At 40.2% G+C, this 12067-nt stretch overlaps 1 protein-coding gene across 2 annotated transcripts in view; it reads left to right on the top strand.

Moving 5' to 3' along the window:
* ELOVL5 (ELOVL fatty acid elongase 5) overlaps positions 1-12067 on the top strand; it is a 108322-nt gene that overhangs the window by 78820 nt on the left and 17435 nt on the right. For both annotated transcript variants that reach the window (XM_044675863.1, XM_044675864.1), the window contains one exon: positions 6954-7031. In XM_044675863.1, coding sequence (XP_044531798.1) covers positions 6954-7031 — 78 coding nt within the window. The remainder of the gene's footprint in view (positions 1-6953; positions 7032-12067) is intronic.

The raw sequence follows: 12067 nt of genomic DNA, 5'->3' as shown, positions 1-12067 counted from the left end.
ATTTTTTAAAATAATTCATTGTGATTAATGAGTTTGGGGTCCTTTCCCCCAGTTTCTTAAAGAGATTTTTTTTTATTTTAAACCCTTAACTTCTGTGTATTGACTTATAGGTGGAAGAGTGGTAAGGGTAGGCAATGGGGGTCAAGTGACTTGCCCAGGGTCACACAGCTGGGAAGTGTCTGAGGCCGGATTTGAACCTAGGACCTCCTGTCTCTAGGCTTGGCTCTCAATCCACTGAGCTACCCAGCTGCCCCTCTTAAAGAGATTTTTGACAGAAAAGTAGGAAGGATAAATGAACACATTGAACTCAACTGAGTTTGAATAAGGAGCGTTTTTTCTGTGAGAAAGAAGAGGGTCAGAAACTAAATACATATATTTTGCAATTTTAGATCTGATCTCAAGGCCCAGAGACCGAAACTGAGATGATAGTAGGGGTCACTCACCCACTTAATAAGCTCCAGTTTGCCTCTAGATCAAATGCAAAATGCCCTATTTGGCATTCAAAGCCTTTCACAATCTATTTCTCTACCTTTACTAATCATCTTACATCTTTCTCTTTGCCAAATGCTCTCCAATCCAGTGGCACGTGCCTCCTGGCTATTTCACATTCCACCTCTTCACTCTGGGCATTTTCTGCAACTCTCCCCCCAGCTCACCTTCTTCAGCTTCACCTACTGACTTCCTTTTAAATTCTAACCAAAATCCCATCTTTTACAATCCCTCTTAATTAAATGAAATTAAAGCCTTCTCTCTGCTAATTATTTTGTATTTATCCCGTATATAACTTACTTTATATGTATTTATTTGCTCATTGTCTCCTTCCTTAGATTGTAAGCTCCTTGAGAATCAGGCACTGCCTTTTGCTTCTTTTTGTATTCTTGGCACTCAGCACTCAGTACATAGCAGACATTTGACAAATATTTATTGATATTGATGTTTAAGAGATACTCAACAGCATCTCCAAACTCAATCACTTTTCTTTAACTTTGAAAAACAAGACAGAATAGGTAGACAGCATCCCCCTCAATTGCGTGCTTGTCCAGGTTACTTTGAAAGCCAAGAGATTATGGTTTGACTGGGTCCCTCTCCTATTTTTTTGCAAAAGAATGTATTTAACAGTAGCTGTAGTAACTAACCACCACTTCAGATCCTCAAGAGGTAAGGAACCCCTAAAGAGAACCTTTCATTAATGGAAAATAAACTCAGGAATAAGCATCTAGCCAAAGCCCAATGAGTTGTTTCCATTTAGTACTCACCAACATACCATTAAGGGGAAGAGGAGGATTCAGAAAGTGCTACAACTTAGCTCTAAGGAGGCACTATTCTAGAACACCCTTCTAGGAGGCCCTCAGATGGAAAGACCCAAGTGTTGTCACAAACAGAGTCCCCTGCTTGACTTAGGTTATCAAATGCCACACATACCTGATTCAGGTTGGGCTTAAAAAACTCTCGTCGTTTCTCTGTGTATCATTCTAAAGGCTTTTCAGACATACAAAACCAGGCCTTGTGACTTGGCTGAAATCATTTTCAGTTATGGCTCAAAGGGGGTTCCTGGTAACAGAAAACAAACATTCCATTGGGCCACTAGTGCAAAAGGACATTAATGGACATGCTTGTGTGTCTTGCACAAATAATAGTTGTAATTCAAAACCTCACACCCCCTGCCCTGGCATTATTTTTAGTGACTCCACCAAAGTTTGTTTGCTTTAGAGGAAAATTTATCCTGGTAATTTGGTGTGACCAATAAACAATCCCAAGCAAGATTTCTGCTAAAAGGAATGGCTACTGATACTTCTGGTCCTTTTGGGCAGCATTTTTAAAAGGAGTTTGTAAGGGCATGTTTTATAGAAAAAGCCAAGCCAACTCTAGAGCTGTCCAGACAAGTCAAAGTGACTAGGATCTGAGCTTCAAGGTTACCTGGGGACCAGGGTGCCTTACCGTTCCTGGCCTACCATTAATTGCTTGTGTTATTTATTTGCAAATCATTTACCCATCCAACATCTTGGGTTCTTCATCTATAAAATGGGAGTGGGGTTGGAGTAACTAAGATCCCTTCTAACTCTGTCCTTCTGAGTCATGGAAAGGAACTATACCCAGAAAATGTGTCAGCCCTCTATTCACATCACCACATTTCTACTCCTCATTCTTGGTTCTCTTTAGGAGCTCCTGCCTCATCCTCTCCGAAATGCAGAGGCCACAGACAGAAGCCACCCTGCTCACTGATTCTTGCTGTAGTGGTGGTATGGGGGCTGAAAGGCTTGGGCCTACAATATTTTCTCCCCTTGGTCACTTATAACGACCTTGCTTCTTAAGATTTTTTTTTTGGTAGCATTCTAAGGAGTTTTCTGTGTATTTGTTTTAAGAGCCTGTAGTTCTTAAGTCTGTATACTCCATTTGATTTGTCCAGATGCCAACCAAAGAATCTTAAGACAGAATGAATACCCAATGACTTCATTTGTGGAAAAATGAAATGTTATAAAAAGCCCAAATCTCACTGTAGCAGATGTTCGAATGGCAAGGTTCAATTCCATTTGTCAGATTGGTCACAGGCCAGCTGTTGTCAGGGTTGCAGTACTTGTCCTCTAAGCACCAGAATGCACCAGACCATCATCAGCGATTTAATTTGTCACATCAGAAGAGAAGAGATGTATGCCAGGTTTAATTATAGACTCATCACATCGCCTAGTACCAATTAAAACAGGCTTTACTCTGACAAGATTGGTACCTTTCAGCTTATGAGGTAGTACTTGCTGAAAATAATCTCGCTTCTTTGGAAGGAACAGAGAAAATAACAATCACTGGATTTATTATTATTATTTTGAGGCAGTTCTGCACCTCTGGGAAGCAATATAGACGTAATGAAAAGCTGTTCGAACCTGCTTTGGGAACACAGTAGTGCTTTAGACCTGCTTCCTGAAAAACCAAAGTTATAAAATCCTGTCCCATTTTCTGTGTTGTCAGAGGGGTTCTTAGGAAGGTGAGGAATTATGCTAGGAAGGCTATCTTTATATTCGCTGTAAAGAAACTAAAAGGACAGTCTGAATTTGAACCACCTCTTTGCTTAAGAGAAGACTTACAGTGTTCTAAGGTCATTTCTTTTACTAAAATAATCTTTTCAACTCAGACTTTGTTGTTCAGTCATGTCCAATTCATGGCCTGGGGGAACAATCCATGGAGTTTTCTTGGCAAAGATGCTGGAGGAGTAGTTTGCCATTTCCTTCACCAGTGCATTAAGGCAAACAGGTCGAGTGACTTGCCCAGGGTTCTACAGCTAGTGTCACAGGCCACAGATCTTCCTGAGGTCTAGCTCTCTATCCACTAAGCCACCAAACTGCCTCTCTAACGCTGCCTATTCCCCCGCTAAACCACTCATTCGTCTAACACTTGAGCCCTTGTGCCGCCCTCAGAAAAAGAACTCTGGCTACCCTAGAGTAGTTTACATTCTACTGCATGGACCCAGATGTGCAAAATCTAGGTAGTTTGAGAAGGCAAATTAAGGGTGATCAAGAAAGCCTTCCTAGGTCAAATGGTGGCCTTCTCTGGTGCAAGGTAGGGAAAGGAGAAATGCAACAACAACAAAAAAAAAAAATTCTAAAAAAATGAACGAGTTGAAATAGACAACCTCCAAACACCCTTTTCCAGCAAACAATCTATGATGAGCATGAATGTGAATGTGGCACGCATATGTACTGAATTGTATCTGCCATTAGGTATTTCATAGTTCATATTCTAGAACTGAAACAAACTTTATGAGCTAGAAAGAAGATGCTCTCTTGCAGCTAGAAGTTGTATCTTAATGGCAGCTTCACTAACTGGTTTGCCTGGTGATCTAGGCTGGTTTCTAGCACTTCCCAGATATTGTGTTTTTCTTTGTAAGAAACTTACAGAGCCTAGCATCACTTGAAAGGGTAGGCCAAGTGTCAATGCTAAGCTATGATGTTACTGTAGTATTTGAATTAATACTATAAATTGCCAGGCTCTTCCATTTTTTTAAAAATGAGGTCCTTTGTCTTTATTCAGGGAATAACATTCTTCTGCTTGGAGGTGGCTTGTGACAGTGGTTTGACCATCAGTCTCACATCTGCCTGTTTCTTTCAGCCCCTAGAGATATAGTTTAGCTGGGCCAGATGGCTAGAATTCACCTTACTACCTCCTTAATCTTAGTTATCTATACAGTAAGTGCTTAATAAAATTTTTGAATGGACTCCCTGTTATCTGTTTTTGTTGTCAACAAAACAAAGTATGAAATGAATAGCTCTGCTATCATTACATTATTATATTATTATTAATAGCTCAGTTATCATTGTGCCCCTCCTGCAGGAAGGCAATAATGTTCCTTTTTTTTTAGCCTATCCTGTTTCTTTTAAATGTGGGATACCCATCCAGAGCTACCCATGTGCAATGAGACGTATGCGGTAAAATTTGCCTCCATACATGAAGATCTTCAGAGGGTCTTACATAAACTGGACATAGCCATTTTCAGGCCTTTAGATTTTATTACCAGTTACTTTTTTGAATTTTGTTTCCAATGAACTTGTAGACATCTTGGTGTTCTTCATTTAGCTTGCTGGATACAAATAGGCAAGTTTTTCTCCTTTTGAAGTCATTGGTAGTACAGTGGATAAAGCGCTGTTCAAATCCAGCATCTGATGTTTCTTAGCTATGTGACCCCAGACAAGTTGCTTAACCTCTGTTTGCCTCAGTTTCCTCATCTGCAAAATGGGGGCCATAAAAGCACCTGCCTCCCAGGGATGAGGAAATACCAGCTATTGGCATTGTTATTCCCCAGCCTTTTTATTTTCATTTTAAATCTTTTTGATTAGATGTGTAAGACCTCAAGTAAGCATATATATATTTTTTAAATAAAAATCTTCTGTCTTGGAGTCAATACTGTGTATTGGCTGCAAGGCAGAAGAGTGGTAAGGGTAGCAATGAGGGCCAAGTGACTTGCCCAGGGTCACACAGCTGGAAAGTGTCTGAGGTCAAATTTGAACTCAGGACCTCCCTTCTCTAGGCCTGGCTCTCAATCCACTGAGCTACCCAGCTGCCCCCTTCAAGTAAGCATATTCTAACCAGCCTTTGTTAAGTGTATTCCTTCCCTGGGCAGAAGTCCATCACCCCTTTGTTTCCAGCTGTTGTTCAGAGATCAAAAATCTCATTCTTTTGAGCACTTTTTTAGCTAGCCAGCTTCCTTCCCGAAGCAGTTTTTCTCTTCTGTATCCTCAGCTTTCAGTGGACGACAGAGAAGAAAGCACAGCCCTTCTACTCTTGAGTTTCTTACCCCAAACCTTGGAAGCTCTTTCTAGCTGTATCACCAGAAATTGAGAGTCATGGTCTGTTTTGACCAGCCTTGGCAAGATTTGTTTACATCTTGGTTTACACACCCTAAAAGAGAGGCTTCTCTTTTGTTGTTTTCACGTCTAAAAACAAAGGTTTCAGTCATCCTTTTCTTCCTCTAACCCTTCCTGGATGATCTCTCACTTTGCTAGCTCCTGTTGGCTATCATTGGAGAAAGAATAACTGTGTCCCCCTAAAAACATCTGTCTCCCCACTTTGGCAAGAGCTTCCCATTTGGCTTTTGCCACCAATAGTTATCTTCACTCCCTTCTTCTATCAGAGGACATTCCTCCACTCTCCAGCTTCTCATCACTTCAAATCCTGGTGGGTTTGTTTTTTTTTTCTTTGGAAGCCCCACAAAGGAAGGATTTTAGTTTGTGCCTAGTAAAAGTGATTTACAATGCAAACACACCTTCTAAATCCTACTCCACATAGCTCATATTCAGTTTGGTTTGTCCATTTTTTTTGGTTTATCACAGACCCTAGAGGCACCCCAGGTGGTACTGTTGATAATAGCAATGACATTGGAGGCAAAAACTGAGTTCAGCCACAATTTAATTCCCTCTATAACAGATCTGTCCACCTCTTTGCCTTGGTGGTGGTTCAGTCCTTTTCAGTCTCATCTGACTCTTTGTGATCCCATCTGGGGTTTTCTCACCAAAGATATAGGAGTGGCTTCCCATCTCCTTCTCCAGCTCATTTTTACAGATGAGGAAACAGAAGCAGGCAGGACCAAGTGACTTGCCCAGGGTTGCACAATTGGTCAGTGTCTGAGGCTAGATTTAAACTCGGATCTTCCTGATTCCTGACACTCTATCCATTGCACCCCTTAGTGACCCCTCCTTCCATTCCTCTGTCTGCTGCCTACACTAGTGAAATCACAAATAAAAAGTGGTTGGGGGATCATGAATCATGTAACCATGGAGATGTTTTCTAAATAAAAAAGGAGGAGGGAAAAAAGAAAAGAGAATAAGAAAAATCACAAAGACCCCTCTGAAAAGTATTACAGGAGAGCTACAAAAGCAAGTAAGACCCTCCCTTCCTCTGGCATCTCGAGTCCGTTCAATATCAGTGCCTTCCTTCTGTTGATTATCTCCAGGTTATCCTGTAAATATATAGTTGTCGTGCTTATTGCCCCCCCCCCACTTGAGAGTAAGGCCCTTCTTTTGCCTTTTTTTTTTTTTTACTATTTTTTATTTTTTATTACTAACACAAATCATAGGGGCTTAATAAAATACTTGTTAACTAATAGGGATCAGGTCAGCAAAAAGAACCCTAATGTAAGAGAGAATGGGATGAGGTCAGACTCTCCTGGAAGCGTGTTCATGATGCATGGCCTGGGATCCCACATTTCCCCTCTTGGGGTTGGGGGGGGATATTTCCTGGGATCTCTGGGGTGCCGTGTTCTTGGCGAGCCTCCATTTTAACTTCTAGAAAATAAGAATACTAAGATCTTGAGCACCTGCCTCACAAGGTGGTGGTGATGTCCATGGAGATCATCTTTTTAAAGTGTGCCAATCTTTAAAGCATTTATTATATAAAAGTGTCAGATGTTACTGCTATGATTAATATTGCTTGTGAACTGATAGCACTGTTATTTTTTTTTTCCTTTTTAGTTAGTTACAGGAGTATGGGAAGGAGAATACAATTTCGTCTGTCAGGACACTCGCAGTGCAGGAGAAGCAGACATGAAGGTAAAATAGATCACTTCGTTGTGATTTTTTTTTAAGCTTTTAATACTTCAAAACTTCATTTAAATTCTGCCTTCAGCAGGAGGCCTTTTCCCATCCATCTCCGCCTGTCCTGACCTATCTTCCCCCCTTTTCCTCTCCCTATGCCTTCCTTCTGAGATTACTTTCTGTTTATACTGTAAATATCTTGGATATACTTTTTTTTAATCCTACCTTCTGTCTTAGAACTGATTCCAAGGCAGAAGAGCAGTAAGGGCTAGGTGATTGCACTTAAGCGACTTGCACACAGTTGGGAAGTGTCTTGAGACCAGATTTGAATCCAAGATCTCCTTTCTCCAAGCCTTGGCTCTTTATCCACTGAACAACCTAGTAGTCCCTCTTCTATGTCATTTTAAAAAATTGTCTCTTCCATTAGAATGTGAGCTTCTTTCGGGAAGGATCCATTTTCCTCCCTTTGTGCCCTCAGGATTTATTTAGCATGCTGCCTGGTGCGCTGTAAGCACTCGTCATTCTGTCATTTCAGTGGCATTTGACTCTTGGTTGGCCCCATTTTGGAATTTTCTTGGCAGAGACACTGGAGGGGTTTGCTGTTTTCTTCTCCAGCTCATTGTACAGATGAGAAAACTGAGGCCAACAGGGTGAAGTGACTCTCTCTGGATCATCCCACTAGTTAAGTGGCTGAGGCCAGATTTGAACTTGGATCTTCCTGACTCCAGACCTGGCACTCTATGCACTGTGCTGGCCCTGTAAGCACTTAATAAATGCTTTTTGATTCAATTCACATTGAATAGGGACGATGAATTGGAGGGTGAACGGATGGTGCCAAGATAGAAGACTTCGTTCACAGCTATCTTTTTTTTATCATCAAAGACTGGTACTGTGCTTGGCACAGAGTACTTGTTTGATAAATGCTGGTTGATAGATTGATTTCCCTGTTTATTTGTTTTTCCTAGCAGAGAGAGAGCTGACCTTAGAGTCACAAGTCCCAGCTGTGCAATCCTGCCTTAATCCCTTAGTGGTCCTGGGCAGAGACTCTAAACCAGGGACAAAGCTGCATTCACTAGAGGAATTTCTTCCCCTGGGAAGAATTCCCTACACCAGTGAAGTCACAGACATGGACCCCTGAGTATCCACTGCATAAAAATTCACAGGAGAAGATACATAAACAAATAAGATCCAGCCCCCTTGCCTTTAAGAGATATCGAGGTGGCACAGGAGACCGAGTCAGACTCATCTTCCTAAGTTCAAATCTGGCCTCAGATACTTCCTAGCTGCCTGTCCCTGGGCAAGTCACTTAGCCCTCCTGGCCTCAGTTTCCTCATCTGTAAAATGAGCTAGAGAAGGAACTGGCTCACCACTCCAGTATCCTTGCCACCAAAATCCCAAGTGGAGTCACAAAGAGTTGGGCATGACTGAAATGACTCAACAACAATATCTCATTGGTTTAGAATAGTGTCTGGTATATAATACATATATTCATTTATTCATAAATTGCCTATTGATTGAAAGATATTTTAGGCTGAGCTCAAGATGGAAAGGGAGACTTTTAGAACAGAAACCTAGAAAGTTAAGTTAGAATTTTATTGTGGGAGGCCTTCAAAACTAGTCAGAAAAGTCTGGACTCTTTGGGAGTCATTGGGGCACACTTCCTCCCCTCTTAAAAACAAACCCCAGATATTTACAAGTGCAAATTCAGAGTCCAGTCCTGTCTGTCTGATTACTCTAGCTAGGCATACTCCTGAAATGGAGGATCCAACCTCTTTTTTTTTCTTTTTTCCTCCTAACAGTTCCCTTGCCTCCTTTCATTCGCTGAAATCAAATGAGTCTCTTTTTTCCAGTGGTTTCTGTACTGGTTACTGCACTTGCTCTCAGAGGGAATCCAAAGGCCTCGGCTTTTCAGTTATTCTTAATGGGTCTTGGTGGCCCCATTTAAGTCTCTTCCACATTGTCATTTCTTGCTTCTCCTGCTGCGTTTTTAAGTTGAAGCTCTAAGTACTAAAGAACTTACTTTATTGTTAGAACTTCAGCTCTGAAAGTGATTTCACCTATTTAAAATCACTGAAGCTTGTCTGGTCCAGGAACTCCCTCCTCTCCTTATTCTGTTTTTCAGTTATTTTTTAGTGGTATCTGACTTTTCATGACTCCATTTAGGTTTTCTTGACAGAGATACTGGATTAGTTGACCATTTCCTTCTCTGGCTCATTTTACAGATGAGGAAATGGAGGCCAACAGGGCTAAGTGACTTGCCCAGGGTCACACAGCTAGGAAGAGGCCAGATTTTAATTTAGGAAAGATGAGTGATCTAATCCAGACCTGGCACTTTATGCATTGGCTACCTAGCTGTCTCCTTTCCTACAGAATAGCAATCCTGTTCATCCTCTATTTGAATTATCTGAGGGACAAGGAACACACTGCCATAATTAAGGCAAAATGCTTTGAATTTTTATTTGCTTGCTCATTTACGGACCCCATTTCTGTTTCTTTATAACTTGTTGGTCCTTGCTCTGTCCCCAAGAGCCACACAGAACAAGTCTAATTCTAATTCCTCCTAAATACAGTTGTTTTTTCTCATGTATTTAAAGATTATGATCCCATCCTGTCAGTCCCCAAGTCTTCTCCTCCAGGTTAGCTGCCCAATTTCCTTCAAGGACTCCTGTGACATCTTGGTCATTTTCTTCAAGATGTATTCAGATTTGCTAATATGTCCAGCATAGTATAATAATTCTCAAACTTTGCAGTCTCAGGACCCCTTTCCACTCTTAAATTACTGAGATATTTTTGTGTGTGTATTCTATCAGTATTTGTGATATTAGAAATTGAAATATAATTTTTAAACATTTATTGATTTATTTAACAGTAAGAATAGACCAACATTTAAAAGTGAGAAATAACTTTTCCAAGAAAAACAATGCAGTGAGAAGAGTAGCATTGTTCTAAATATTTTTGTAAATTTCTTTAACGTTTGGCTTAATAGAATACAACTTTTCTCACCTGCTTTTGCATTTGGGTGCATTCGGTATATTTTGTTTTGGTTGAAATATATGAAGGAAATGCAGCCTCCCACTGACACATAATGGAACAGAAAGGAATATTTTCATAGTCAAATCCTCTTCATCTTATTATGAAAATAATTTTGACCTCTCAGGAATAGTATTCCTCTCCCCAACAGAGAGTGCAGACTGCACTTGGAGCCATTGATATGGTAGAAAGTGCAGCAGATTTGGCATTCTGTGGAGCCAGGTTTAAATCCCCAGCTCTGCCTCTTGTAAGATTATCTATATTGGGTGTGGCTAAGTGGCTCAGTGGATGGAGAGCCAGGCCTAGAGATGGGAGATCCTGGATTCAAAGCTGACCTCAGACACTTCACTTAACCCTTATTGCCTAGCCCTTACCACTCTTCTACCTTAAAACCAATACACAGTATTGATTCTAAGAGGAAGGTAAGAGTTAAAAAAAAAAAAAAAAAAAAGATTATCTATGTGACCATAAGCAAGTCCCTACTCCTCTCTGGGCCTCAGTTTCCTGTGGAATTTATGGAATGATGGAGTCTGTCTAAGACCCTTCCAGGTCTTCATTTGTGATCCTGGGAGCAGACACTGGATCTTTCAACTTCCTTGTGCTGAGCATTAAGCTCTTATTCAACTCCAGGTCTTATAGGTTGGTGGGGGTGGGGCCTGGTTTTTTTTGTTTTGTTTTGTTTTGTTAAGTTGTGTTGGCAGCTACTTCACATTTTGTTGATTCACTTTGTGCTGATGGTTAACTTTCCTTTTCACATGAATATCTATTGAACCTGGTCACCTCACTCCTATAATTCTACTTAGTTTTAACCCCTCTCATTCCCAGGGCAGGCTTTTAAGGCCACAGAGGAATGTACTAGATTCCTTTATGTCTTTGTCAAATCTTCTCTGTAACTCTTTTGAGGGCTAAAAAGGAATTCATAAAATAAAATTTTAATTTTAAATTAAATTTATAAAATTGAATTCATTTTAAATTTGTTTGATTAAAAATTACATCTGCACAATGACTTTGGGAATACTCTTTATGTGAGCAGCTAGATAGCTTTTTTTTTTTTTTTTAAGAATATTTTTCCATGGTTACATGATCCATGTTGTCTCCCTCTCCTCTTCCTTCCCCCCTCTCAGAGCTGACAAGCAATTCCACTGGTTTATACATGTCTTATTACTCAAAACCTATTTCCACATTATTCGTATTTGTAATAGAGTAAACTTTTAAAAACCAAAACCTCAAATCACATACCCATAGAAGCAGGTGATGAATCACATATTTTCTTCTGGATTTCTGCTCCCACAGTTCTTTCTCTGGATGTGGATAGCATTCTTTTTCATAAATTCCACAAGATTGCCGTGGATCATTGCATTGCTATTAGTAGCAAAGTCTGTTACATTTGATCATCCCACAATGTATCACTTTCTCTGTACAATGTTCTGGTTTTGCTCATTTCACTCCACATCAGTTCATGGAGGTTGTTCCAGTTCACATGGAATTCCTCCAGTTCATCATTCCTTATAGCACAATAGTATTCCACCGCCATCAGATATTACAATTTGTACAGCCATTCCTCAATAGAGGGACACTCCCTCATTTTCCAATTTTTTTTGCCACCACAAAGAGGGCAGCTATAAATATTTTTGTACAAACTTTTTTTTTTTTATCTCTCTGGGGTACAAACCCAGTAGTGATATAGCTGGATCAAAAGGCATGCTATCTTTTTAAAGCCCTTTGAGTCTAATAGCTGGATAGCTTTGGAAAGACACTCTAATTCTTTCTCCTGTCATAATGACTTTTAATGTCCCTTACAATAGAAATATATTACACCAATCCTGACATGTGCATACTACTTTATCCTTTGTATGAAAAAGGCATGTAATAAAGGTTTGTTAAATCTAATTGAATTATTTTTACAAAGCATGTTCTGTGGCATTAGTAACACTGAAAGAAGGAAGGAAGGAAGGAAGGAAGGAAGGAAGGAAGGAAGGAAGGAAGGAAGGAAGGAAGGAAGGAAGGAAGGAAGAAAGGAA

This window comes from Gracilinanus agilis, chromosome 4, assembly GCF_016433145.1.
Source record: "Gracilinanus agilis isolate LMUSP501 chromosome 4, AgileGrace, whole genome shotgun sequence".
Lineage (NCBI taxonomy): Eukaryota > Metazoa > Chordata > Mammalia > Didelphimorphia > Didelphidae > Gracilinanus > Gracilinanus agilis.
This window is presented reverse-complemented; position numbering and strand designations above follow the sequence as displayed.